The sequence below is a fragment of the Meles meles genome, chromosome 6 (assembly GCF_922984935.1).
Source record: "Meles meles chromosome 6, mMelMel3.1 paternal haplotype, whole genome shotgun sequence".
Taxonomy (NCBI): domain Eukaryota; kingdom Metazoa; phylum Chordata; class Mammalia; order Carnivora; family Mustelidae; genus Meles; species Meles meles.
Genome location: NC_060071.1, coordinates 149,548,890 through 149,576,719, shown reverse-complemented (window position 1 = coordinate 149,576,719; position 27,830 = coordinate 149,548,890). Strand labels below are relative to the sequence as shown.

The 27,830-nt window shown below is 65.3% G+C and overlaps 3 protein-coding genes across 19 annotated transcripts in view; 1 reads left to right on the top strand and 2 right to left on the bottom strand.

The window, feature by feature from the left end:
- Positions 1 to 6: 6 nt before the first annotated feature.
- On the bottom strand, positions 7 to 11,562 carry ZFYVE21 (zinc finger FYVE-type containing 21). Of its 2 annotated transcripts, XM_046008299.1 has the most exons (7): positions 11,341 to 11,562; positions 4,614 to 4,664; positions 4,187 to 4,355; positions 3,776 to 3,851; positions 3,602 to 3,693; positions 976 to 1,118; positions 7 to 808 (listed from the first exon to the last, which is right to left on the bottom strand). In XM_046008299.1, exons 1-7 carry the CDS (start codon positions 11,476 to 11,478, stop codon positions 773 to 775), a joined length of 705 nt encoding a protein of 234 aa, XP_045864255.1. In that variant the 5' UTR covers positions 11,479 to 11,562; the 3' UTR covers positions 7 to 772. The 2 variants fall into 2 exon arrangements, with proteins under 2 accessions (XP_045864255.1, XP_045864254.1); XM_046008298.1 differs by lacking the exons at positions 4,614 to 4,664; positions 11,341 to 11,562 and having other exon boundaries at positions 4,187 to 4,605.
- XRCC3 (X-ray repair cross complementing 3) lies at positions 9,242 to 24,088 on the top strand. Of its 4 annotated transcripts, none has more exons than XM_046008294.1 (8): positions 9,242 to 10,750; positions 13,653 to 13,767; positions 14,186 to 14,435; positions 16,203 to 16,340; positions 16,676 to 16,888; positions 20,658 to 20,812; positions 22,949 to 23,325; positions 23,425 to 24,088. In XM_046008294.1, exons 3-8 carry the CDS (start codon positions 14,381 to 14,383, stop codon positions 23,651 to 23,653), a joined length of 1,167 nt encoding a protein of 388 aa, XP_045864250.1. In that variant the 5' UTR covers positions 9,242 to 10,750; positions 13,653 to 13,767; positions 14,186 to 14,380; the 3' UTR covers positions 23,654 to 24,088. The 4 variants fall into 4 exon arrangements, with proteins under 4 accessions (XP_045864250.1, XP_045864252.1, XP_045864251.1 ...); XM_046008296.1 differs by lacking the exon at positions 9,242 to 10,750 and adding an exon at positions 11,780 to 11,842; XM_046008295.1 differs by lacking the exon at positions 9,242 to 10,750 and adding an exon at positions 11,895 to 12,088.
- The window catches only part of KLC1 (kinesin light chain 1), a 57,129-nt gene continuing 50,991 nt past the window's right edge, over positions 21,693 to 27,830 (bottom strand). For 4 of the 13 annotated variants that reach the window (XM_046008267.1, XM_046008276.1, XM_046008271.1 and 1 more), the window contains one exon: positions 24,231 to 27,125. In XM_046008267.1, coding sequence (XP_045864223.1) covers positions 27,060 to 27,125 — 66 coding nt within the window. In that variant the 3' untranslated portion in view covers positions 24,231 to 27,059. Of the gene's footprint in view, positions 22,129 to 22,339; positions 22,413 to 24,230; positions 27,126 to 27,830 lie in introns of those variants that run through there. The other 9 variants (XM_046008275.1, XM_046008278.1, XM_046008283.1 and 6 more) reach the window with 4 other exon arrangements.

Genomic DNA, 27,830 nt, shown 5'->3' with positions numbered 1-27,830 from the left:
TGTGTGTAATTTAACTGTAGAGCCGCTGCTGTAGCCGGGCCCCCTCAAGCACGGACTGTGTGCCGGGCCGCCACCCCCCTCCCAGGACACCCCCCCCCCCTCCGCCGCGGCCGCCCTGTAACGACGCCCAATAAAGCCTGTCTCTGCCCGGCGGCTGCGAGTCTTGTGTTCGGGAGCCCGACGGGGCGGCAGCGGGAAAGCGCGGGGGCTTGGGGACATGGTGAGGCGAGACCCGATCTGTATTTTCAAAATAGGTTTTAATCATCAGCTTTATATACAAATTATTGTACAATTACTTTAATAAAGTGAAACGGTAAGTGAAAAGTACAAAAAGCAAAGCTGGCTCCTCCCCCTCGGTGAGTATCAAAGGTTTGCTCGTAGCCCCAGGTTAGTGATGCGGGAAGCGAGCGGCCTATGGTCGGGCTCGGGCCACCCAGAAAGCAGCATGTGTCCTCGTGCTGCCAGGGACCACTGAGGGACCAGAACCTTCTAGTAAACCTGGGCACCCATAAAAGCATGGTTCAAGTTACGCTGAAAATAGTTTGGCAGTAGTGTGACTCAGCCTCTCCCGGCTCCAGGTGAGCATCGACAAGGTGACGAACTCTGAAGCGTGAGGCCGTTCAGAGCATCAGTAAACTGTGAAACTGCACTGGCTAAGCAAGCGCTCGTTCCCCGACACTCGAGCTGCGCTTCCCAGCCCGCCGCCGGTTAGTTGCCTGTGCGAGCGGGGAGCAGGCTCCGCGGTTCCACGCCGACGGGCCGTCCTGCGCGGTTACTGGTCCCGTGACTCGTAGAGGAGCTTGGTGGCCTAGAACGGGACCAGAGAAGCGTGCTTGGGCCTGTGCCTGGTTGGAGCTGGCGTGGGCACCTCCCTGGCTGGCAGGGCCGCCTCTGGGAAAGGTGGGCCCCCGCTCGAAGCCGAACGATCCAGGCCCCCCCCACCCCGCACCCCCCTGCCTGCCTCGGCCCAAGTACCTTGTGCATGGCCGCCAGCCACGCTGTCGACTGCCTTCTGCTGGCACCGGCGTCCTCCCCGGCCGTCAGCTTCAGCTGGGCCATGCCCTCTGCCCCTGGCGCTGCGTACTGCAGGGACATGCCTGTGGCCCGTGCGTTGCCTCCTGGAGAAGGGAGACAAGGTAAGAAGGCCCACGGGGACCCCAACCGCCCAGGATTCCCCACCCAGGATTCCACCTGGCCTCACGTGCCTGACTCCCACCCCTCACGCTGGCGCCGGAGGCCCTGTGGTGGGTGACCCTAGATTCACAGGACGGGCAAGACATCTCCCAGACTGGCCCTCCAGGGCCCGGGATGCATCATACCACGTCCCTGAGCCCAGTGAAACACAACTGCGACAGCCAGTCCCACGTGGGGACTCCTGCGGCTAGGAAGCCCCAACCGTTGGCCGGCTCCGTGCACGTACCAGTCCCGCGCAGCCGCGGCACACAGGCCGTCAGCAAGGCCCAGGGGAGTGCCGACACCCGCCGCGTGCGTGAGCGCCTGCCAAGATGCCATGGCGGGGAGCAGCCCCCTCCAGGCCAGGCCAGCAGCTCGAGGACCCACCACTCGCCGACAGGCCGGCGCGCTCAGTCGCGACCAGAGAGGTCCGCGCGCACCACGCCTCACGGCGAAGTCTGCCTACAGCTTTTCTACTTTGCGGCTGCAGGATGACAACTCGGCTCTGAGCAGGAGGCCGGCCCACGGAAGATTCCTGCCGTCACACACGGACCTCGGGCTCAGACCTGAGCGCCTGCCTCTCCCCGGGGCCTGCGGACTGGGGACGGCCCTGGCCGGCTGGGGGGCCCGGCCACCAGATGATGGCAACGGGCAAGCCCTGTCTTTGCCACCTCGGCTAACCTCTCGCGAGCCCCGTTCCGTCCGTGCGTGTCGCCAGGCTGGTCCCTGCCCGGGCCCCGATGGGACACCCGCTTCTATGGGAGGGGGGCCCCAACTGTGGCTCCGGCCGCCACCGGCTTTTCCAAGTGAGCTTTACGTGGCACAGAGCCCAGCTCCGTTTCCTGCCCCCTCTGGCCGCTGCTGCCCTTTGTGAGAATCCGCGGAGCCAGCAAAGCCGAGAACGGTGACCCGCCGGCAGCTGCTCGGACTGCCGCCCACCCCCGGGGGAAGACAGGGTTCTCGGCTTTGAAAAATCTTCCGGCAGGGAGCCTGCTTTCTCCTCTCTCTCTGCTACTTGTGATCTCTCTCTGTCAAATAAAATTACAAAAAAAAAAAAACCTTCCAGCAGAGCAGGGCTCACTGCACCCCAAAACTGCCAGAAGGGGGCATGCGGCCCCAGAAGGACCAGGGCCCTGCCAAGGAAGACAAGGCTTCAGGAGGCCACTAGGGGGCGGCCTTCTCCCTGGCCTGGGAGGGGCTCTGGCCAGGGACGTTCCTGAGCGGGAGGCAGGCAGAGGGGCACCCGGGCTGCCCCCAGCTTCTCCACGCCCTGCCCTTTGTACCTGGGTGTCTGCGACTCCCACCTGCCCCAGGCAGCCGGCGTGGTGCTGGCGTCCCACCGTGTGCACGGGCAGAGACAGGGAACACTGCCCACTCGGGGGCTCACACGGAGGCGCAGAGCAGGCCGAGAAGGCACAGGAACATCCAGGAGGGAGGCTGCCCCCAGCGCCCCTACCCCGGACACAGCTCGGGACGCACGGCTGTGAAATACTGGAGAAAGCTGCGCCCTTGGGATTGTGCAACGAAGCAAATGAACTACCTTCCCGCCCCTGGGATACCTTCGTTCACGCCGCGCACACCCACGTCTTGGGCCCAACCCCTTTCAAGTCAACTGACACGAGCAGCTGCCTTCGGCTCACGTGATCCCGGGGTCCTGGGATCGAGCCCCGCATCGGGCTCCTTGCTGGGCAGGGAGCCTGCTTCTCCTTCTGCCCTTACCCCCGCTCACGCGCTCGCTCTCTCCAACAAGATCTTATTTCGGAGGACGGCGCGCGCACACACACCACCGCGCGCGCCCATGGAAGAGCCAGGGGCGCCATCTCCGAGCGGCGGCGGGGAGCGGCGCGCGGCGGGGGCCGACCTTCAGAGACGGGCTGGCTCCCCAGGAGGCCGGTGTAAGCGTGAGAGTCTTTTTCCACGTCAAGAAGGTAGGCAGGCAGGAGAGAGAGCGAGAGGGAGTCGGCCGCGTGGGCGCCCCGCACGCTGCACGGTGCGGCTGCGGACTCTCCTTCCGCGGAAAGCCGCTACCGGAGCACAGGTGAGATGGAAAGATCCAGACAGGCCGCAAGGCTCTGGAAGCTCCCCAAGCAAACCTAAGGGGTCTCACGTCCCAGACACCTGACCGGAGCAGAAGCCCGGTACCCTTCCGAGCACGAGGGCAATGCCCGCGGCGCCAGGAGCCTTAGCCTCGGTGCGAGGCCAATGACAAAGGGGCGCGTTCGGGCAGATTCTCCTTCATTCCCGGACACATGCAGCCCCATTTACCTGGCGGGTTCCTGAAGACACTAAACACAAGCCCAGGAGGACGCCGGGCAGGCCTCCCTGGGACCCGCAGCCGGGCCGAGCACGACGCCCCGAGACCCGGTCCCGCACGCCACGCTGCCGTCCCCACGGCCAGCGCCGCCGTCCCCGCCCCAGAGGTGCTCACCTCCAGCCGGGAAGCCTTCGGTGAGAACCTGCACAGCCGAGATGCGCGCGATTTCAATCTCGTGGCGGCTGTCCCCTTCCAGAAGCAAGTACCTAGGGAGCAGAGCGGCCACAGCACGTCACCCGGGGGCACGGCGACAGCGCCGTCCGTGCCAAGCGGCGCCCTGCCTCTTACCTCTGGTTGCTGGACAGACGGCAAACCATCGTCTCCGGTTTCTCGGCGTCTCCCAGGGTCACGAGGAAGGTGGCTCCTGGAGACACAAGAACAAACATGAGAGGCACGGCTGCTCCTCTCACGCCTCGCCCTCCCTGGCCCGGCCAGGCTGCTCCCGGGGACGCGCACCCCCAAGCAAGACCGCGGCTGGGGCTGCGCCCGTGGGTCCCCTACCCCAGCTGGGGCAGCAGGGCCGCGACGGAGGACGAGCAGGGGCGCTGCTGTCGGGAGAGGCTCTGTGCACCCCGAAAGCTCCGAGGAACCGTCCGTCCTTCCCCGGAAGGCTCTGGGGACTCCATCCCCCAGGCCAGGCCCCAGCTCTGGCCGCAGGGGGCGGGGGAAGCGGGAGGAGGCCGGCAGGCCCCGGCTTACCGCTCAGGAGCACCTTGAGCTGCTTGTCGTAGAACTCGGCCTCCCTGTGGGACACGAGGGCGCACTCGGCGCACTGCCGCACGGGGTCCACGAAGCACATGCGCCGCAGCGGCACCTTCTGGCCGCAGCACTTGTCGCAGAAGCACTTCCCGCACCGGCGACAGTGGTGCTGCGGACGGGGCGGCGGACGGGGCGGAGGGCCGCCCCCCATCAAGCGATGAGGTCGCCGTGAGCGCTCTGCGTCCCACTGCCCACCCGCCGGGACGCCCCACCTCCACGGAGGGGACACCCCTCGGAGGGCGAGACCCGCATGTGTGCCGGGCCCGGCACGGTCACAGTCCGCTCTCCTCAGGAGGACACGCGGCACCCCCCGCCCCCGCAGTGGCGCCATGCGGCCTGGGCCCCCCACCCAGTGGCCTCGGCTCACCTTTCTGGTGAGAAAGTCAAACTTGGTGTCACACTGCATACACCTCGGGCACTGGGAGGGAAGACGACCAAGTATCAGGCCACAGCTCTGAGCGGCAGGGACGGTGGAGCGGCAGGGACGGTGCCCCTCCTAGCCCAGACGCTGGGGTGGCTTCCCGCGCGACGCAGACAGGGTGACAGGCTCGGACACCAGCTCAGGAGCCCCACAGGCCGGGTGGACCCCCAGCCGCAGGCTGTGGGGGCTCGTGGGGGGACACCGAGGGCACGAGGTCCGAGCCCGAGCAGCTATGGGCAGGGAATGGCTCAGATGGCATCTCGGGGAGCCTGGAGCACGCTCGAGCCAGGGCAGTGGTCAGAGCCCAAACGGCCACACTGGGGCTGTCCTGGTGCTGGAAGCAAGGATCGTGTCACGGAAGGACCACGAGACAGCACGGCCCGGAGCAGCCGCTGCGGCTACGTTGGGGGCAGGCCCGGCCGGCAGCGGCCCGCGTGGGACGGGAGATGGTGTGGGCTGGAGGCGGGTTCGCCGCGGTCACTGCCAGGCCTGGAAATGCTCCCAGACGCTCCTCGGAGGAACCAGAGCGAACGACAGTGGCCAGGCCAGGGCTCACAGCAACGGGCGCCCCGAAGGGCAGAGACCAGGGCGCTGGGCACGGAGGACAGAGGGGAGGCCTCCCTCCCCCATGCACTCCCGGGACAGGAGGCCCTGCTCCGGCACCAAGGACAAGGGACGAGCTCAGGCCTCTCTGTTAACACAAGCGAACACAAGAGCTGGTTCTGGTTTTGCCAGAAGCCCTGAAGGGCGGTCCCCGCGCGGAGGAAGCTCAGCTCCCTGCAGGGGAAAGCCGGTCCCGCACCCACAGGGAGCTTCAGCCCCGCAGCTTCAGCCCCGCGGGGCGGCGACAGGGCAACGGTCCCCACATCCCACCCCCCAGGCAGGGAGGAAGGCTTCCCAGCAGGACCCGTTCCGGGACAGCCTGTCCTGCCCAGCCGGGCCTTGCTTTGTCCCCACGGACCGTCTTCATTCTGGTCAGACGCCCTCAGCCACAGGGGCAGCTGGGCCACTCGCCAGCCCGTGCCACCCCCAGGCTCAACTCCCCCCCAACCTACTCTGCGAGTCCCTCTGGGCCTCAGCCTCCCCCAAGCCGGGCGAACAGCGAGCTCCGGGGAGATTCCAGTCCCGCCAGTCTGTGTTGCTCCGGAGTCCGGCGGCGCCGGCCTCGTGCAGCCGCTCCCGGAGGGGCCTGGGCCCTTGTCCTTCCCAGACGCCACTCTGCGGCCACAGCCCGGCACCGGGAGTGTGTCTGAGCCTTTTGAGATCCCACGACTCACATTCTCTCGTTTCCTCTTTGCCCTTACACTGCCTTCTGGACTGGGGACACAGGTCTTGGTCCACCTTTATCTTCCAGAACCATCTACGGAGTCCCCCGCGGCTTTGCGTGTGGGCTGGCTGCTCACTGCACCGTGGCCGCGTCCGGCCGTCCCCCAGCGCTGCCTCTCCCTTCTGTGAGTTCTGGAAGGCCACCTGCGGCCGGGCCCGGGCTCTACGTGCGCCCCGCAGTGCCAGCCACAGAATCCACGGAGAAAGCCTCCAGCGAGGCCGAGGCCAGGGCGCCCGGGGAAGCCTGTGCCGCCCGCCCTCTCCCTCCCCACGGCCTCCGTCACACGCTTCCTAGCGTAAGGCCCCAGTGGGGTGTTCGGGCCAGTTGAAGGGCCAACTTTTGAACGAAATCACATTCAGAATTTAAAACGTGCTCCTTAACACTGTCAGTGACACGGAAGTTCATTAGACAAGCAACGAGGAGATTGAGAAAACTGGTCCTTAAACAAGGTAGTTTGCTGACCACGTAACAGAAAAGACACTTTGACACCAAGCTAGACCAGGCGCCTCCAAGGCCCAGGGCCCTGGAAACCACGTGCGGCCCGCCCCCCGCCCCCCATGCCCTGGCCTGCGTGGTCCCCACCAGGGTGGGAGGGGGCGGAGGCTCCGACACGTGGGATCTCCAGGGCAGGCCCCCCACGAGGTCATGCACGCGGTGCACACGCGCCCACGGCCCCTGTGCTGCCCGAGCCCCTGCACAGGCCGCCCACCGCGACCCCCCCCCGGGGACACAGCCCGGGGAACAGGAGGCTCCAGCCTGGTCTCCTGGGGCCCCGGGCTCAGCCCAAGGGCCTCTCACCCGGCGGACTGGGTGGAGGAAGCTGGTGGCAAGGGGTGGCCCCTGGAGGGGCGCTGGGCACGGCGGAGGAGGGGGCGGCTGGGGCCGGAATTCCCAGCCCTGCACGCGCTCTGGGGCCTCGAACTCCTGGCAGGTTGGGTGGCCCCGTGGCGGACGCAGGAGCCAAGAGCGGCCCAGGGCCCGGAACAGGCGCACCTCGGGAACCCCAGGGTCCCCCTGCCACGCGGCCGAGAGGTCGGCCACGCTGCCCGACCCTCACAAGAGAAGCCCCCGAGGCGCGAGGGGCCGGTCCAGAAGCAGCCCCAGCGCACAGGTGACAGAGGGTCCCCCCACCGCAACACAGTCAGCAAGTCCGGGGCTGAGCGCCTCTGAAGGAGGGTCGGCAAAGGCGACCGCACAAGGAGAGCCTGCGCATGCCGGCCCCTCCCCGGGCGCCGGGGGACCGCCGCGCCTCACCCCATGACCCCCACAACCCGCCGCCAGGACCAGACCCTCCGACCCTCACACAGCACCGTGTCTTAGGCTCCTCAGATGCAAACAGGTCCTGAAAACACAATTTAGAACACCTGTGCTGAAAGACGACCCTGTCCGGGGCGCCCGGCTGGCTCGGCGGGAAGAGCGCGAGACTCTGATCTTGGAGTCGTGAGTTTGGGCCTCACGCTGGGCGCAGACATTGCTTAAAAAGAAAATGTTTAGTTAAAAAATAATAATAATCCTTGGGTGGCTCAGTGGGTTAAGCCTCTGCCTTCGGCTCAGGTCATGGTCTCAGGGTCCTGGGATCGAGCCCCGTATCGGGCTCTCTGCTCCGCGGGGAGCCTGCTTCCTCCTCTCTCTCTGCCTGCCTCTCTGCCTGCTTGTGATCTCTGTCTGTCAAATAAATAAATAAGATCTTAAAATAATAATAATAATAATAATAATAATAATAATAATAATAATCCCTTCTAAAGAGTAAAAGCATGACTCCTAAATACAAACTGACCCCTTTAAAGCTTTAACTGCTTAACTACCAAGGGACCAGCAAACTGTTAAATCCCCGCCCAAGGGGGTGAGGGGAACACACGAGGTCACGGGAACAAGAGGACGGGACCAAAGAGGCCAAACGCAGGTGTCACAGGAGACGAGTGCGCCCCCGTGGGACAGAGCCCATCTGTGTCCCCACCCAGACCCCCACGGCCAGCGGTTCCTGGAAGAGACGCAGAGAGCCTAGCGACAGAAGCACCAGCCGCGGCCCTCGCTCAGCGGCCTCCGGTGAGGCACGTCCGGCAGCACCTGCCAGCGGCACAGGGGTCCTGGGGGTCTGGGGCCGCCCCTGGGGTCCCGGAGAGCAAGTGTCGACACCCCCTCCACCCTGACTGCCGGGAAGTTTCCGCAGAGATGCCCTTGCCGTGAACTTAGACGAGCCGGTTGCCCCCGATCACCCATGACGAGGCCGGACCCGGACCCCAAATTCGCCCCATTCTTCACCCTGTTCTTGACCGGCTGACCTGTCTGTCTGGGCTCATCGATCAGGGCGGCCGCCGTAACCTCACTCGGTCCGTCCTTCAGGCCCGGAGACGACGACACACCCCGAGCCGGAGACAGGCTGACCCGGGGTGACGCTTCCCCTGACGTCGGGTCCCACGACCTGCGCCTCCATGTGGGCCTCCGCCCTCCCCCACCGGTTCTGGGCCAGCCGGAGTCCCTCCCGCCTGGCCGGAGACGCCGGTGGACCCCGAGGTCTCCCTCCCGCAGCCGCGGCTCCTTCCCGGGCCTCCGACAGCCCCATCCAGCACCACCTCTCCTGGCTCAGGCTTGTCTGACCCCCGCGTGCTCCCTCCCAAGTCTCGAGTCTACAGAGAATCCAAGCGTCCGAACAGAACACAGAGCCGCAGGGCTGCCGCCGTGGCTGGTTACACCCGGGGCTGGAGACTGGGCGGGGGGAGCGGGGGGGGGGGGGGGGGGCCAAGATGCAGGCTCTTGAGGGTGAAACTCGGCATCTCCGTCTGCTCGTGACAATCCCTCCCGCCGCGCGCCCAGGGAGCCCACCGCAAGCCCGTCTCCACCACCGTTCCCGCGAGTCCGAGGCCCCTGCCAGGCTCCCCGCCAACCTGCCAGCCCCCTCCAGGTTATTTTGCAGGAACCCCCGGGGAAGCGAGGGCTCCAGACCATCTGTCTGTGCGCGCACGGCATACACACCGCCCAAATTTTTAACACTTTTAAAAGATGTCCCCAAGGCCCAAGCTAACTACCTGGCGCGGGCTCAGGCTGCTACTGAATACGAGACGTGGACTGGACTGGCCTCAGGGTGACCCAGTGGAAAACAGCCCCGATGACACTCGGAAGGCCGCCACGAACACGTCAATGCCACTAACTGAAGTGGAGGGTCTGCGGGTCACCGTGCAGCCCCGTGTGCCCACCCCTAACTCCCCAGCCCCAGCCACCACGGATGAACAAACCGGGTCCTCACCACCGGCACCGCAAGCTCCGCCCCGCCCCCCCCCACACAATCGGGTCCAGAAGCGCGGCGGGCAGCGCGCAGCAGGGGGGCGTCCCTTCCACAGTGCCCGGCCCAGGGCTGGTGGCAGAGCAGGGCTGCCGCACCCCTCCCCAAGGCTCCCGGAGGCTCCTAGTCCACACTGCCCCACGCCAGCTTTCTTTTCCTCCAGAACATTCTCTGCTAAAAGCCCGGGACTCTTGGACCGTGCCCCAGGAGGCTGCAAACTCTACTTCCTGAAACTCAGACAACCCCCACCCCGCACCGCTCCCCTCCCCCCACACCCGCGGGAAGGCCTCCAGGGCCTGGCCTGGCTCTTCCATGGACAAAGGGGGGGGGCGCTCTGGAGCAACGCCCGGCCACCCTTTCAGCTCCGGAACCAACGTCCTGCAGAAGGAGGCACACCCCCCGGATTCAAGTGCTCCCGCTCAGGGCACCAGCACCCCCAGAGGACCCCTCTTGTTGCTTTGTGGTCAGCAGTGGCCAAGAGGCAGGAAGACACAGGCGGTGTCTCCGGGAAATGGCCACACGGCTGGAGAGCCAGGGGGACAGCAGTCACCCAGCGGCTAACCCAGTGTGGCCGCCCACAGTGCTTCCGTCCAGATGGCTCTCGCTGCCGGCCACCAGGTCCCTGAGTGATGGGGGGGCCTATCGGTGCTGTTAGAATTCACGGGGGTTGGTCAGGGACAGAATGTCTCCTGTGACTATGGGGGGGGTCCTTGATGGAAAAATTCTGCCTCCGACTCCCTCACCCCCGTGACACACAGTGATCTGGCCACAGGTGATGTGTGCACAGGTGCAGAGTGGGCCTCCGGCAGGTCACGACCACCCCTCCCCCACTGCGGAAGCGAGCAATTCAGCCGTCTGCACGTTGGGTCACCTGCCTGTCCCCACCTCGAGCCATGCTACTTCGACTTCCCAGAGCGCAGTAACTTTCGCACTCACGGATGACCCAGAGACGTGACACTTTCATCCTTCCACAGCACTAACCAAGCAGGCCCTGCGAGCAGAGGGACAGGCTGCTCCGAGGAGGCGCGGAGGGTCAAACAGAAAAGAACGCGCTCACCCAGGGCAACAAGGGGCCCAGGCCCGGGAGGCCCATGGCAGGGCCACTGACCTCCCGGCTGGCCCCTCCTCCCCGCAGCCCTGCACCGGGCCCCTCCCCAGCTTCTGGCCGCTTGCCCTCCTCCCACACCAGACACGTATCTCACCCGTGTGCGGAAAGCCTGCGGCCCCAACAGCCATTTCGGGCGCTGGGGCTGATCAGACACAGGGGTTCACAGCGCACTCCCAACAGTCAGGGGCCGCCAACTGTGATCTACAGGGCGCACGGACGTCCGTCCCCCGCCCCGGGAACCAACAGCTGCTGGCTTGTGGACACCGAACGGCCTTGCGGAGGTGCCGCACCCACCGGCCAAGCGGGACAGCTCGGCGCCTGCCCCGGCCTCGCCCTCCCGCCACAGCTGCTCCCGCCGCTCCAAGCAGGTGCGGTCCCCTGACCCGGACGCCCTCCTCACCGTCCACCCGGAGCCTCCTGCTCAAACCCCGCGCTCCGCTCGCACCGCGCAAGGGCCGCCCCCGGGCGCGCAGGGGGCCTGGCCGCCGTCCCCCCGCGGAGCGCGGCCCCGCTCAGCGGCTCAACCAACAGGCGGATCCCCCGCCGGACCTCGCGGGTGGGCAGAGCCCGGGCCGGGCGGGAGGGGCTGCCCGTGCCCGGCGCCCTCCGCGCGGGGGGTGGGGCGCGCGAGCCTGGGCGCCCCGAGAGGGAACCAGGCGGAGGGCGCAGTGCCCAAGGCCCCGGGAGGGCGGGAGCGCGGGGGGCCGAGGGCAGCCGTGGGGGGCCCGGGAGGCCCGCGGCAGCCAGAGCAGCGGTGCGGGCTGCAGGGACGCTGACGCGGGTCCCGGGCGCGGAAGAGGGTCCCGGCGCGCAGACAGGGGATCCGGGGGGGCCCGGGGCGCGTATATGGGGCCCTCGGGCTCGGAAGGGGGTCCCGGGACGCGGGCGAGGGTGCGGGGGTCCCGGGCGAGCGGAGCGCGGACGGGGGGCGGGAAGCCGGCGGACGGCGGCGACCTACCTCCTTGTCCGGGACCCACTGCGGCTCCTCCAGGCCGAAGGGGCTGCCAAAGGCGCGGTGCTCGGGCACCATGCGCAGGCCGCTGGGGGAGCGCACCAGCTTCTTGGCATCGCGGCGCGCGGCCACCTCGGAGGACATGACGCCGCCACAGCGCTCTCCAGCCGCCAGGACCCCCGCCCCGCCAGGAGCCCCGCCCTGCCCGCGTGGATGACAAGGGCCGCGTCCAATCGCTACGCCGGGCGCGGAGCGCGGGCCAATCGGAGCTCGGGCTCCGCCCCACAGCCACGGTCTTCAGTCCTGCGGTCGGCCACCAATCGGCAGGGAGGACGCGCCCAAGCACGCCCCGCCCCCTGGGACGATTGAGACTTTGGATTGGCCCGTTAGTCTGCGTCGTAGCGCCGCTTCCTCTCTGATTGGCAATTCCGGTGCGGGACGCCCGGCTCGTATCGGAAAGGGAGGTTGCGAGGGGCGGGGCGGCGCGAGGCTGCGAGCGCGGCGCGGGGTGAGCGGGCGGCGGGCCGCGGGGGCGCGGTGCGGGGTGGGCGCGCGGCAAGCGGGGCCCCGGGCGGGGTCGGGGGTCGTCCACGCCGGTGAAGCTCGCGGGAGGGCGGAGAGGGCGGCGGGGGCGGCCGGCGGGGGGTCGCGCGCAGGCTCCGGCGGCTGCTGGACACCCGAGTCGCGGCCCGGAGTGCGGCTGCGCAGGTCCGAGCTCCGAGCTTTCCGAGCGGCGCGTGGGACCCGCTGCCCCGTGAGTCCCCTGAAGCGGGAGGGAGGGAGCCCGGGGACAGGGGCCTCCCCGCAGGGCTCGCCACAGTCACACGGACCCTAACGTTCCTGCAGACCGTGGTCCCTGGGGCAGCTCCGCCCCCTCACGCAGCGGCCGTGATGGTCCCTGTCCCCCATGAGCAGTAACCGAAGCGCTCCGAAGCCGCCCGTCGGAGCAGCACAGGGCCCGGAGGACTGGCTCAGCCCCTACCCCTCAGGAGGCGGGGGTCAGGGCACCCACCTGCCCCGCATCCCCGTGGTCACGCTGCTCGCGGGTGCCCTGCTCCCCCATCACCAGGCGTGAGGCGCTGTGCTCCCCTGGCTTGTCTCCCTGCCGCGTGTCCAGCTGCTGGTCAGGATCCCAGTCTCGGTCCGGGGCCTCCTCCCAGCCTCGTGGCTGTCCACGCGTGGTCTGGGCAGCCTCAGCTGGAACCTTCCTCGCCGGGCCATCTGTCCTCACCACCGGATCCTGGCCCAGCCTGCTGCTGCGGGTCACTCCGGGGCTCTCCTGGGGTCTCGGGGAAGGACACACTTTCTCCAGAATTTGGAAACAGCGGGCTCGGTGTTTCGTCCGGGTGTTCTGTTGACCTAGAGGTGGTTTTGGGTGGTGCCTCCCTGGGTCTCCCCTTCCCGGTCTCGGCCTCAGGACTCCCGAAGCTCGTCTCCCTGCCCAGCCAGGAGGGCGCCCGCAGCGTCTCCGACAACTTATGCTTCTTCTGCAGCCGAGACTCTTGCTTGTTTTCTGTCTTTAGAAATCTAACGTCACACCTTCCCTGCACTCAGGGCACCTCTTGGAGCTGGTCGCAGTCCCCATCGCCTCTCCCTTTGCGTAGCCGGCTCTGGGGCCCTGGGTTCAGGCGCCTCTTTCCGGCGGAGACTCAACCATCCTTCTCCAGTTTGCAGTCCTGGTGGTCGCAGGGGGGCCCGGGGCCTGTGCGGTGTCCTCACCAGCGCGCGCCACGTTTATTTCAGCCCTGACCCGGGAGCGCTGCCACAGGCCGGGGCGTGAGCGCCTTCCTGCAGCCCGTCATGTTCACGGGGTGGGGTCACGCCTGGGCGTCAGGCTCCGTGGCCATCCCTGACCAGTATCAGCAGTTCTGGGTGCCAGATCTGTTTCCCTGGGTGGCCTGCAAATGGGACAGTGCGAGTGACGTGGTTCTTGGAGCTCTAAAGTCAACGTGGGGATGTCTACGTCAGTCACACCTTAAGCACTGCCAGGGCCAGTGACCTTCCCCTCAGCGGAGGCCTTGCTGGTAGACGTCGACGCTGGGTTCAGCCTGAGTGGCTGCGGACCTTGGCCTTCCTGCACACCCTGCTGCACTCTCGGCCTCGCTGCTGCGGGGGAGGGGGTCCCGGGCTGAGTGGGGCCGCCAGCGGGGGAGGGGGCGGGCTCCTGCCCTGCGGCATTTAGGGCTTAGGCCAGGGAAGGGCTGCCGGGCGGCGGGACAGTCTCCACTGTCCTCCGCGGAAACAGTTTGGTGGTTGTGGAGCTTCCGACTCGCAAGCATCCTACAAGATTCAACACTCACTTTCCCGGTTCTTTCCAGACCCTCCATGGAGACACACTTGGGGGAGACGGAACTGGAGAACACAGAAGACACTTCACTCCCGCGAGCGCAGCGCGCGTGATCTCCACCTGCCTGTGGCGTCCTCTCCGAAGTGGTGGGTCCAGGCAGCGTGCTCACCTGGACACCGGGTCCCAGGCCGGGCCTCGGGGCGGGAGCACGTGCTCATTTCTACCCCTCTGCGGGGCTGGAGCAGGCCGGCCACTTTTGGTGCAGGCCTTTAGGACTCGGGTGACCTGGGGGCACTTCTTCAAACACAGCCATCTGTGTGTTGGAATTCATGGTTTTTTAATTTTATTTTATTTACTTATTTGACAGAGATCACAAGTGGGCAGACAGGCAGGCAGAGAGAGAGGGAGAAGCAGCTCCCCACTGAGCAGAGAGCCTGATGCGGGGCTCAATCCCAGGACCCTGAGATCACGACCCGAGCCGAAGTTAGAGGCTTTAACCCACTGGTTAAAAGCGCCCCTGGAATTCATGGTTTCTAAGTTACTCGAACAAACGCTTTGTTTTAGGCTTACCTTGGTGGCTCTCCTGCGACAGTGAAGCCTCCAGCCTCGGGGCTGATGGGGAACCCGCCTCACAGAGGACTGTGTACCAGGCCACCCTCACTCTGCTGTGCTCGGCTTCTGGGCACTTTGCGGTGACAGCGAGCACGTTGGAATTCGTGTCCCTGGGAAGTTACTCACCTTTGTGGTCAAGCTGTTGAGATGGATTTGGATCAACTGGACCTGAACCCCAGAATCATCGCTGCGGTCAAGAAGGGTACGTAACTGATGTTCGGATCAAGCAGCTGAATGGGATGCGTGCAGGGACGCATGCACAGGGACACGAAACAAGTCCACGGGAGTGCCTGTCCAAGTCCCCTTCCTCAGGACAGCCGGTCCTCATCAGTGACAGATGCTGGAGCGCACTGCGGGTTTTTAGTTGTGTGTGTGTGTGTGTGTGTGTGTTTCACTGAGGGCCTTTTTAAAGTTAATTTTATTTTCATCAAAGGAAATACACGTTTATTGTCTAAAAAGGAAAAGGGAACTCCGCACACCACTTACGAGTCTATTACCGATTTCTTCTGTGTTTGCGTCCGGGTTTCTCAACGTGTGGTGATGTCGCTGTGCTGTTTGTCCGTGCCGGGATTCCTCACAGGGTGTGTGTCCCGTTGATGACGACTGGCTTGCTTGTGTCCCTGCTTCTTCCACTCCTCCCCGCCACAGCTGGAACAGTTTGGGCCATTAGGGTTTTGACTGGGGACAGAACAACCGCTGCTAACCTGGGAGGCTCAGACTCTTTCCTTTCTTGTACCATCTTTGTTATTTTCCCCCAAACCTGTGAGCTGCCTCCTTTTCCCCAGGGCTGTTTTGTGCATGTCTTACTGACTTTTCCCTCATTGTCCGGTGTGTCCATCAAGGACCCGGCCCTCGTTCTTGAATGCTCGAAGGGCTGGACAGCTCGCCCGTTCTGTTTGTCTCCTGGCGTGCCCACACCGGCTACCCCGCACCAGCCCGGATCCTGGGATCCCTTCCGCCTCTGCCATCCCGTGGGGCGCTCGCCGGGGCAGCCTCAGCATCAGGATGCTTGTCGGTCGTGTCACACAGACGCTAAGGACACGTGGGGGCGGGTGCAGCGCACCGTGATGTCCTACGCGGGCGCGGTCTCCCAGTCCTGGTTCTTCGTCCTTGGCTCTTGATTTTTTTCAGAGCCCGTGGGTCGTCTGGCTTTGTTTTCCCTCTCGCGCAGTCAGTCTGTCTGAACTGCAGCGTCGGTGCGTGCCTACCTCCGGGAATTCCTGATGGTGTGGGGTTAAGTCTGCCTTATTACGCGGAGCTGTTTTTCCTGTTTCTTTTTGTGGTAGTTTCCCGTTTTTGGCTTCTTCTAGAGCGACTGGGTATATTTTCAGCATATTTTTTTTCTACTAGTTTGAAGTATTGTATTTATTCAAGCTCAGAATTAATTGATCCACTCTCCTCCCCAAACAGCAGAGCTTCTGGACACGTTCACAACAGAACACTCCCCCACCCAGCCGCTGCCCGCTGGCATTGTAACCCTCGCGGCTTCCTCGCTGTTTGTCCCCCTGGCCATCCCGCCGTCCCCCCCATGCCAGTGGTCTGGTACCAGGGATGCGTGTTCGGAACCCGGCGCAGCTTTCCTTCCTGCGCCCCTTCCCTCACGCGTGGTCCTCTGGCCTTGCCTTCCCTGGGGGCCTGCCTGGCCACGGAAACCCCCTTGCTTGAGAGCTGTCTCCGGGGTGGGGAACTGAGTGGCAGCCACTGCTCCGGGCCCTCGGGAGAGGCCCCTCCTCTCTGGCGCCTGCTGCTCCTGCTGTGACGGGGACCCCCCCCCCGGGTCCCTCCACCTTCCTTGCTGTCATCACACTTCACCCAGGGGCTCCAGACCTCGGGGAGTGGACAGATGGGCCTGCCCGTCAGGGGCCCGGGTTCGGAGGACAGTCGTCCGGGAAACAGCAGCTGTCGTTGCTCGGTTGCCTCGCATTACTGTAGTCTGAGCCCGTCCTGTAATTTGTTTGTGTAACTTCAGCCAAACTGAAGTCGGCGAAGGAGGTTTTGCATTATTCCGGACCAGACTTGCAGAGACTGACCAGCCTGTCCAGCCTTGACGTGCAGCAGCTGCTGAGAGCGGCCTCCTCGCACCTGCGCGGCAGCGGCGTCTTCACAGGTGGGCGCGGAGAGCGTCCGCTCTGCCCTGGGGCCTGGGAGGACTGACCGCAGGCAGAGCCGGGTCACAGCGTCAGGCGGACAGGGGAGCCTTGGGGACCCTCGCTTCGGAGAGTCAGCTCTGGGGCCAAGAGAGACGGGACCGGCGAAGGGGTGCGGGAAGCGGGTGAGTGGGCAGTTAGAGCCCGGGGCCTACAGGTGCCACAAGGCACTGCCACTAGAAGCTTCCCGGCCAGGACCGCTGCCACCCCGCCCCCATCCCACCCCGACGGGACGGCGGTCACCTGTCCTCCCACCACGTGGTGCCTGACACCCCCACGCCCCCTGCGTTCCCAGCGCTGCATCTGTACCGGCAGAACCAGAGCTGCCGCGCGCGCTCCCGGCGCCTGAGCCTGGGCTGCCCCGTGCTCGACGGGCTGCTCCGGGGCGGCCTGCCCTCCGACGGCCTCACCGAGCTGGCCGGCCCCAGCTCCGCCGGGAAGACCCAGCTGGCCCTGCAGCTCTGCCTGACCGTGCAGTTCCCGCGGCGGCACGGGGGCCTGGAGGCCGGTGAGTGACTGCCCCCTCCCACGCCGCCGAGGCGGGGGATGGAATTTGGGGGGGCCCTGCCCAGAAGCTCTCGGGGGGCCGCACCGCACTCCATGGAACCTGTGCCCGACGTGCCTCTGGGGTCTTCCCAATTTCCGCCTTCCTCACACCTGCTTCCACTTCCCGCACACGTCTGCTGTGGGTTTGCCCCCCTCCACCCACCAGGAGGGCGGGGCCCAGGGCCACGGGCGCGGGGGCCTGACCCGAGGCTTCCTGCACCCTCGCTCACGACGCTTGTACACCTGCGCTCACACACACACACACACCACCAGGCTTCACACAGGCTCATACACGTGCGCTCACTCCAGCAGGCTGCGTACACACACGCTCACGCCGCCAGCCCGCCCGCCATCTGGGGCGTCTGGGGCACAGAGGCGGAAACCCGGCAAGCGGTATTTTGCTCCTCCACTTCCGGGGCAGGCGGGCGGGCGGGCGGGGGCGGGGCCGGGCCCCTCGCGCTGCTCGCTGCACGGGGGACGTTTCCAGGCTGCCTGTGCGGGTCTCCCAAGCGCTCAGAACCGGCATTGTTTTCACCAGGCGTGAGGTGACCCGGGTGCACGTGACGCGGCTGCCTCGCCGCCCGCCATTCCAGGTTCACTCCCGGCCACACCACCGTGCTCGCCCTGCTGCCTGGACAGGCTGGGCCACATGGTGGGCTGGGGACGCGGCCGGGGCCAGACCTCTGGCCCCAGTGACACGCACCGGGAACACACGCCGGTCCATGTGGCTGCAGGCCCCCCCGGGGGCACGGGCTGCTCGGTCTGCAATCTCTCCCACGTCCCGTTAGCACCGTGAGCTCTGAGGGGCAGCGTGCCCTGGCCGCGGGCAGGGCTCTCCCGACCGTGTGTAGCGGCTGCTCCCACCAGAGCCGGATGTCTGTGTGTCCCTCTTGTCCTTTCGTCTCTGGGCGAGGGCATAGCCCAGGAGGGCCTAAGGGGCAGGCGTCTGGCTCCGGTGCTGGGTAGATGCACTTGGCCTTGGAAGTGGGTCGTCCGTTTACCCCACAAAAGCGCTGCGGTGAATCCAGACTAGCGTCTGCTCCGAAGCGAGCTGGGAGCCCCCCGATCCCTGTGCGCACCTGCGTGTCCGCCGGGCCCACTGGGGGCTGCGCCTGTCGGGGGGTGGAGGGCAGGGCTGGCCACGCAGTCTGGACCCCAGAGCTCTCCCAGCCTGGTCTCCTTCACCCCACCGTGGTCTGCGCCATTCTGCCCCGGCGGGGTCCCTGCAGACCCATTTTCTCCCGGAGGGGTCACGCGAACAGTTGGTGTCTCTGTCCAGGCTGGGTCCGTGTCCGGGGTAGGCCGGGTTGGGGGTGTGGAAAGGGCGCTGCAAGGGCGGGTCCTCAGCTGCACCCGTCCTGGTGCCAGAACCCGAAGATGTCCCACAGCGGAGCCTGTGCCCCATTCCGAGACACGACAGGCCCGGCGCGGCCCCCAGCGGCCTGCACGCTCGCTCCAAGCCCGGCCTGAGGCGGCCCTGCCGCTGGAGAAGCCTGCCTCGTCCACTGCTGGTCTGGGGGGCGGGGGCTTCTCACTCCACCGCCACCATGCCACCCAGGGACTCTCGATGACAGCCACATCACATCACGTGGGCTGCCCTGGGGTTCAGAGGGCACGGAGCCCCCCACGTCTGCCAGACAGAAGCAAGCGCGCCGAGCACCAAGAGCTGGCGGACATGAGGCTGTGGGGGGCCGAGCTGCTGGGTGGCCGAGGCGGCTCTGGGGACGTCCGTCAGAGGCCAGGCTGTAGGCCACCCACACGGGTGTCTCAGGCACAGCCCCCGAGGCGGCCCCGAGGTTACCAACATTAAAGATTGGATCCAAGATGCCCATTTTCCCGACAGAATAACTCCTTTAACCCAGTGAGATCTGAAAGCCCTAACTTTGTAAAGGCCGGCGGAGGTCCTCCAGACTTGAGTCCTGCACTTAATGGAGCCCCCTCTCCCCCGGCCCGCCACCGTGCGCTGCGGCCACCCCAGAGAAGCCGCTGTGGCCTGTCGCGGGCGAGGGCGGCACGGCGAGGCCCCATGCCTTTCCCGACCACACGCCCAGGCGGGTGAAGGGGCTTCGGGGCTGCACACAGACTCGGTTCTGCTCGGAACCTCCCGTCCAACCTGCTCCCCATGGACAGGCCAGCGCGCGCGCTCCTAGCGGCCCCAGGGCAGCGTCTCCGCTGAAGTACAGTCCGGAACGTGCCCAGAGAGGTTAAGGGGAGGCTGACGATCAGGCGCTCGCTCCAGATGGTTCTCGTCCCGCCACGCATCCGCCCGCAGGCCTGAGATTCTGCCGAAACAGGGTTACATCGGAGTTAAAAAGGCACACGCGGGGCGTGTGTGTGCTCGTCCGGGTCCCCTGCCTGGGTCCGCTGGGGTTCCTGGGGGGCACGGCCAGCGCTCCACCGGACACCGGCCGTTTCGTTTTTTAAAAGTGGAGACGAGGTTCACATACCGTAAAACTAAGCGTACAATACGGTGCTTTTTAGTGTACACACAAAGCCGTGCTTCCGTCACGACTGCCTCATTCTAGACCATTCCATGGGCCTCCCCACTGCCCACTGCAGGGACTCGCCCGTCCAGGACGTCTTGTGGATGTGGACTCCTGCGCTGTGGCCTCCCTGGGCTCCCCTCGCCCGGTGCGACGTGTGTACGGTTCTGTCGGAACGTGTCATTCGCTGCATGCCCGGGCTTCCGTGGCCACCGCTGCTCTGAGCACGGGCGTTCACGGCTCTCGGGAGCACACGCACGCCCAGGACCGCGCGGTCCCGTGCAAGTGCCATGTCCGAGCGGGCGAGGGGCTGCCGGACGGGTGCCAGCCCTGTCCCGTGCTGTCCTCGCCGATGCGGGACGTGGGGATTTGAGCCACGGTTGCGGGCAGGCGGTGGCGTCCCCCGGTGGATCTGATTTGGCATTTCCAGTGACCGGGACGTCCAGTCTCTGCCCCGGCCCTCCGCACGGTTCCAGGGGAGAAAGGTCTGCTCAAATCCTCGCCCGGTTTCTGATTCGGGGCGGGCTTTGTGGTGAGCGTGAGAACTCTGCGTGCTGCGGCTGCTCGGGTCCTCCCGGCCCCGGGGTTTGCGGCGCCGTCTCCTCGGGGTGGATCGTCCCTTCATTTCCTTGACGGCACCGTGTTGCTCGGGTCGGGTTTCTGCCTTGGCTCCCCGGCACTGTTGTGTCACATCCGAGAAGCCGGGGTCGCGGAGGCTTCTCCGTGTTGTCCTCGGAGCCCGGGGCGCGTCGGCAACCCCCGCACAGGCCGAGAGAGGAAGGTCTGATCCCGTCCTCCAGCGGCGGTGACCCGGCTGTCCCAGCGCCACTTGTGGGAGAGATCGTTATTCTGTCGTTGAACTGCCAGGGACCTTGTTGAAAATTAGTTCGCACCAATGCTTGGGTTGGCTTCAGACAGCCCCGGTCCGTTCCCGTTGTGCTCTCGGGGTCCGTTCCCCGAGCAGGGATCCAGGCCCGGGCCGGGCTGCCGCCTCCGGGTGGTGGGCGCGCGGGCCTGCTGTTTGCCGACCGGCCTTTCCGGTCACACACAGGCATGCTTGTCGCCGTATGGCCCAGGATGGCGGGAGGAGCCTGAGTGGGGCCTCAGAGCGAGCGTCCCCTTGCGTGCAGGAGGGGCCTTGCCCAAAGGCCCCGCTCACTTCCACTGGAGATAGGCGGGGGGCCCGGGGGGTGCATCCTGTCAGCAGGGGGTAGCGTGTCTGAGAGGAGGGGCCCTCTGCCTCCCCAGGGGCCGTGTACATCTGCACGGAAGACGTCTTTCCCGACCCGCGTCTGCAGCAGCTCATCGCTCAGCAGCGGCGCCTGCGGACGGACGTCCCGGGAGACGTGGTCGACAGGATGAAATTTGGCGACCGGATCTTCATCGAGCACGTGGCTGACGTGGTGAGTGTCTCTGGCCCCCAGTTTCGAGGGGAAGTCAGTCCAGTGGGAGAGCCGCGCCACCCCATGTAGCCGTCAGCAGAGAGGCCCGTGCCACGGGCCACACGTGTAAGTCCACGTGACCGGGTGCCCGGAATTCAGGTCAGACTGGGCATTCTGGAGGACTCGTCCCCCCACCCACAGGGAGTGCGGGAGGGCAGCCCATGAGCGAGGAGGCCCAGCATGCCACCTCCAGACCCTGACCCGTACCCCTGGCCACAGCGCTGTCCCCTTGAAAAGGCTGCAGCTGCAGGGGACCCCGTCCCACCGCCTCCTGCTCTCGGCCGCCCCACGACACCCATGGCCAGCCGTCCCAGCCAGAGCGGTCTGTGTTGGGTTTTACTTCTGCCTCTGACCAAGCAGAAAGCCCCATCAGGACACAGGGGCCAATCTGGCCAGGACCTAGCAGGCCCCCAAGCCCCAACAAGCCCTTCAGACGGCTGACTGCCACCTGGCCACAGCACGGGGGGACAGATCTGAAAGCATCACCAAGAGACACACCCCTGCCTGTGGACAGATAAGAGTGCCGGAGCCCTCTGGGAGAGGGCCCAGGGCCAGGAGCTCAGGGCAGGTCCAGCAGGCAGGGAGAGCGGCTCGGGGGCCCGGCCAGCTTCCCCGTGGCGCACTAGTTGGAGGGACGGCTCGGAGTGGAAGGATCGCGAGTAAAGGTGGGAAGACTAAGCCAGCACACCAGAGAAGAGTAAGGTCTATGCCTGGAGGCCTCCCCACGCAGCCCGGCTACGTGAGCGCACCACTCCCCCGGACGTCCGTTCGGCTGGAGGGAGCCCCCAGATCCCAGTGGGCCTTCCCCCCATTTAAGGATTGTTACAAAAATTGCAAGGAAAGGATAAGGCATATAAACTTTTAATTTCTAAAGAATTTACAATTAAGGCTATCACACGTAGCGTGGGGAAGGAACACGGGACGCTGCGGCCCACGGGGCCCGCAGCTGTAGCCTCCTCCACGGGGGGCCCGGACACGGATGGCCTGCGGGTCTCCCCAGAACCGCGGCCCAGGAGGGAGGCCGTGCCCACCCCGTCATCCTGTAGGGGCCGAGCGTGGCCATGGCTTTGCAAGCGACGCGCACCCCACCGAGCAGCGCGGTTATTAGTAGGACTGTGTGCGCCGGGGCACGGGGACACAGAAGACGAGGTTAGTGCTGCGGGCTCCCAGCTCCAGGGCCCTCCAGCCTCGGTGGCTGTCCTCTGGCCGTCACAGGGCTGGCTCTGGCTGCACACGAGCAGCATGGTCCTGGGTCTCCCAGGCTGGATGTGGCTTCACTGTGAGAGGAGACCGCCGTCAGGGCCAGGGCCACCGAGACCCATGGTGGCCTGAATGTGGTTCCGGAAACAGCTCGGAGCAGAAGGCTCCCACCGTCTTGCCCTGTGTCGCCTGGGGGGGGGGGGGGGGCTGGTGGTGCTGGTAGGCCCTCCCTTGCTGCGGGGGACAGGCTGGGGCACCCGTGGGGACGGGGAGGGGCGGGGGACTCACATTACCGGTGGCGTCCTCGAGACCACTGCTGCTGCTGTCATTTTCCACAAAAAGAGGCTCTACTGGGGACGCCCTGGAGACAGAAGCATAGAACGGCGTTTCACTCGGGGTACACAGCCAGTGTGTGGTCACCTGGCACCAGGCCCCGAGTCCAAGCCAGCAGGGCAGGTGGCCCCAAAGGGACAGACCCGAGACCCTGGAGGATGGGCAGGGCTGGCGGGGGGCCTTCTGCACCTGGCCCCCTGCTTGGGCACAGCCCAGGGGTCATCCCAGTAGAGGCAGCCCCATCCCCCCTGTCTCCCTCCTCCCTCCACGGGGGTTGGAGGGGACACTGGGCAGGGGGAGGGCTGCCCCCACACCTGCCTGACAGCAGTATGACCCAGGACCGTGGCGGTCACAAGTCCGCCTTCCGGTGGGGCTGCATCCAGGGTCAGTGCCTGGCATGGGGCCACGGGAGAAGGGCAAGTCACGATGATGGCCCCGGGGGCTGTCGACCCCATGGGGGACTTGAGAAATGGAAGGGGACGGACGTGAGGGGTCCCTTGGCGCAGGGCAGAAGGGGAGACGCGGGCGGCAAAGGCGGTGACCCCATCTGCCGTCGGCTTGCAGGACGCCCTGCTGGAGTGCGTGAGGAAGAAGGTGCCCGTGCTGCTGTCTCGGGGGATGGCCCGTTTGGTGGTCATCGACTCCGTGGCAGCCCCGTTCCGCTGCGAGTTTGACAGCGCGGCCTCGGTCCCCAGGGCCAGGCGTCTGCAGGCGCTGGGCGGTGCCCTGCGCTGGCTGAGCTGCACCTTCCGTACCCCGGTGCTCTGCATCAACCAGGTGGGTGTCCTCGCCGGCACCCCAGACCGCAGACGGCCTCACCCACCGTTTAGGGGAGACGCTGGCGGGGAAGCAGTGGGGTCTTCGCAGCAACTGACCCCGGTCTGCATGTTCCAGGTGACAGAAGGCACAGAGGAGCAGGGCGCGGCACCAGGACTGCAGGGGTGAGCGGAGGGGTGCAGGAGGGCCGTGCAGGGGGGGGGGGGGGGGACCAGGACCCCCACGGTTCTGTAAGTAACGACTGGGCCTGTCTTGCATCTCAGCCCCTGGGACGAGCGCGTCTCCCCGGCTCTCGGAATGACCTGGTCCCACCAGCTCCTGATGAGGCTGATGGCAAGCCGACATCGCCTGGCAGAGGGTGGGGGGACCGCGCCCGGGCGCCCGGACCGCACCCTGAGGGTGATCTTTGCCCCCCACCTGCCCCCCGCATCCTGCTCCTACACAGTCAACGCAGAGGGAGTGCGAGGGACTCCGGGGACTGAGTCCTGCTGACACGGCGCCCACGGAGTGCACGGCCAGATCCGTGGCGGAGGCTGGCCAAGCCCTCCCTGCTCTGCAGGCACCAGAGCCTGAGGGGACTCGGCACGCCGGTCGCCGGGTCCAGGTGGGCGACCTCCACCACAGCAGGGAGGCAGTGCACACGGAGGAGCCACCGGCGAGGCCTCCGCACGGCGGGCCCTGGACCCCTTCACGACAGCTCACTCTCTGCTGGGCTCTGGCCGAGGTAGTAAGTCCTCCCCACAGCTGCGGGTCCTCTCCACCGCCCCTGGGGTGGTCTCGGGGCCACTGAGGCACAGAACAGTCAAGTGACTTGGCCATCATCCCACCCGGCTGGTGCCAGGAAGACAGGCACGTGCCTGACCCAGTGCCGGAGGTGGAGGCAGACGTCCCTGGAACTGGGCAGACTCTTTCTGTTCGGACATTTTCTAGAGCAGAAGCATTCATTTGTAATTTCTATCCCATTTTTAAAATAGTCTGTGGCCCTCAAAAGGTCGGGAATGGCTCGTATAAATAGGACAAAGACCTTTTAGGGTTGCAGTTTCGTAAAAGAGCCTTTGTACAGGTGTAGGAACTTCACAGCAGGAAGTAAACCATTTTATTTTTGCAATTAAATATAAACAATCTCAAATTATTTTCTAAGCGAATCACGCTAACAGTGAGAAAACGACGACCAAAGACTGTTACGTACACGTGCCAGACGGGCCTCCCCAGGGGGCGCACACCACACGCTCAGCAGTACTGGGGCCCCTGCCCACCCACCCCAGAGGGCCGCCCCTGCAGCAGCGGGGGCTCTCCGCGACACAGACGGCCCAGACCCCCAAGGAGTTCCGCGGCCCGGGCCCTGCACCATCCCCTCCATCCCATGCTCTCCTCAAGGCTCGTCGCACAGGCCTCACAGACCTGGGGTCCCTCCCGGGGGTTCTCCCCCAGGACGCTGGGGACAAATGTGGAATAGTGCACGCCCTTCTTCCTGCCCCAGGCACGCGCAGGATGCTGGTGCGCCCCGACGAGACCCTTGGCCGATAGGCAGCTCCCCCTTGCTCGCTGCTTCACCACACTCGAGTTTTCGGGAGTGTGAGGACTACACGGAGCGGTGGTCAGCAGGAAGGGCCGACATCTCAGAAGTCAGCCTCATCTAGGCAACGTGCCTCCAGAAACATCCTATAAAGTCAGTGATGGACGATACGTTCTAGGAACCGTAAAGGATGTTTTTAAGCAATATTAGTATGTCACCATAAGCGCTGAATTTCTCTTCCATGGTATTTCTAGCAGCTTCTGAACAAACACATGACAGGAATTTTCTAATTGCAGGAAATAACAGACTCCCTCTGATACTGTGAACACAACACGAGCGCCACAGGCTGCCAGGCCGGCTGCCGTGGGCGCGTCGGGAGGGTGAGGCGGCCCAGGCCTGCCCCCGCCTCCCCCGCTCTGAAAGCCGTGGAGGGGCTCTGCAGACGGTGGCCAGCTCCTGTCTGTCTGTCCTCTGGCCGGGGCTTCGAACTGGACAGGAAGCATGTAACAGTGGGTGCAGGCTGGCACTCTAAGGAGCCCCTCACTGGGAAAGGAAAACGTTGTGGAGGAGGGACAGCCACCCCCACTGCTGCTCTCTTCGAGAATGTTCGAATCCACGAAGTAGGCATACCTGGGCTCATTCTGTTTTGATACAAGTTCAGAAATCAGACGTCATAGACTTCCGGGCAGCAAAGTTTCAATGACCTGGTTTTCGGGAGGCCGTCTGGCTTCTCTCACCCTGGCTACGTTTCCTCACAGCCCCACAAGGCAACGTTGGCCCTCAGAGAACCAAGGGCCGAGGGCTCCCAGGTGGGCAGGGTTCAACAAAGCCCCCCCCCCTGCTGAGAGCAGGACGTTAAATCCTGTTCTCAGCCCCGTGTTCTCCAGACAGGAGTGTCGCTAAGGGAAACGGGTTAGGCTTCTAGTCCACCAGATCAGCTTCACAGCCTGGGAAGAGCACTTCCGACAGAGGGGACAGGGCAGCTCCCGGGCCCTCCCCACCGGTCACATCATGCCCCGGCAGCCCCTGTGCCTCAAAGGGAAGCGAGGACACGGCTCTGCTGTTCTCTTGGCTTGAGCATCTCACAACCCATCCCACGTGCAAACCAACCCCGGAAGCGTTCCCGGCCCACCAGAAGCAGCAACACCGGAGAGTTGGGCGGTGCGGAAGGGGGGGGGCGGCCGTGGAAGCCCCCCAGCCAGACCCACGGGCACCTGCAGGCAGAACACCGAGCACCGATCTCTGGGCAGGAACAGGCACACGGCCACACCACACCAGCAAGCAAGGTCACGTGCTCCTGTGGTCTTAAACGATGGGACACTCCACAAGTTCCCGGCCCACAGCCCCCAAAGGACATGTGTAGTACTGGGGGACCCCCAGAAAGACCCCTCACAGGTGCCCAGGCGGAGTGCGACTCAGGAGGAAGAGGTGGCTGGGGACAAGCAAGAGCTCGTGTCCTGGCAGTGACACCACGTAACATTGAAGTCACAACCTGCAGCATGTCGCCGGGAAGCGCCCTGTCTCCCAGACCCCCGCCCCTACAGGCTGCATCTCCCCGCTCCCGCCTGCTGGCCTGGACGTCCCCCTTCTCACCGCCGCTGCCATCTGGAGTCACAAACCCCGTCATGTGCTCAGAATGTTCTGAGCCTGTGAGGGAACCTCACACACAGCCCCTCCCAGGGAAGGCTGCAGGGTGGACCGGGAAATGTTCCCGTCAAAACCTACCTGGCCATGCTACTTAACGCTACAAAGAAAACCTTTGAAAAATAAACCCACATCCCTGTGTGCTTGGCGCTCAGGGGCCGGCAGGGGAACACGGGCTCCGCAGGGCCGGGCGCGGGAGCCCACGGTGCGTTGGGCAGAGCGCGTGGAGCGGCCGCACCGCAGGAGCAGGGACTCAGCCGAGACCCAAACCCACCGGCACGTCACCATCTCTCCTGCTCCTGAGCACCCACTCCGAATTCCAGGGGCGCTGCCAGAGGCCATCAGATGCATAGGGTAGAGGGCGCGAGGTTCCAGAGTCTGAATTTATGGCCTCAATACAGTGTGAACATTTACGACCGATCCTGGTGTAGCGGCAGAGAGTACAAGCGTCCCGGGAGCAGCGGCCGGTTCCCAACGAGCTGCAGCACCTGCCGGGGCCTCCGCGGACCTCCGCACCCCGCCGGTCTCACGCTCACACTTCGGCCCCTCCTGGTCGCTAGGAGCGCGGACAGCTTAACAGAATGCGGGGCAAACCTCCAAGAGGCGGCAGAGGACACTAGCTAGAAAAGGAAGCAGCCCCGGAGGGGGGGCCCCTGCTGGGTGGGAGTGGCGTGGCAAAGCCCGCGGGCCTCAGTGCTTCGTTAGTCTCGGGGGTTCTAGCTAGCTCTGCCTCGGCCCTCAGTGGGCCAGGTCAGTGTGGCTGGCACTCAGAGCTCGCGAGTCTGCCAGACAAGTATCTCGTTCCTGCGTGAAAAAAACAAATGAAAAAATTACACTTCACCCATACTCCAGAGGGCAAGGATGCCGGCGAAAGGGGTCTGAGCACTAATCATCATGGCAGGACACCTCCTAAGTCAGCACTCGGGCACCGTGACGCTCCCAGACACCGGCCAGCCCTGAGACACGAGCACGGGACCGCGGGGACAGCCACACCTTCCGCTCTCACGAGCAGGCGCGCTCCAGGTGCACGGCCCCGCGCTACCAGCACCGCACGTCTCCCCGGGGGCCTGGCAGAAAGCACCCTGGAACAGCCAGCTCCTAAGGTGCTGGGGGCTGAGGAGGGAGGCCTGCGACCGCCAGCGAGTGTCCAAGAGGTGAGCAGCCGGACCGGGGCTGCTAAGAGGTGCAACGGCCAGGAATTCTGGTCACTGGCGGACGAGCAGTAACCGCTCCATCACAAGGCTCTCCCTGCCAGAAGTTCAGCTGCCGGTTCAGCTGTCTGGTCCGCTCGGCACCCTTGGCCGCACCCGGACAGTCACACCGGATGTTGAAAGAAATGGATCATCAGAATAGAAGGGGCCGACAGTTTTAAATGTGAAGGGGATAAGTTCATGTAAGCCTTGGGACACCAAAAAAAGTGCCCAAGACTGGTGGGCTGACATACTGAAAGTGACAGTATGTCAGTTACATGAGTAAAGGTCTAACAGTTTTAAAACACTCAACAACAGC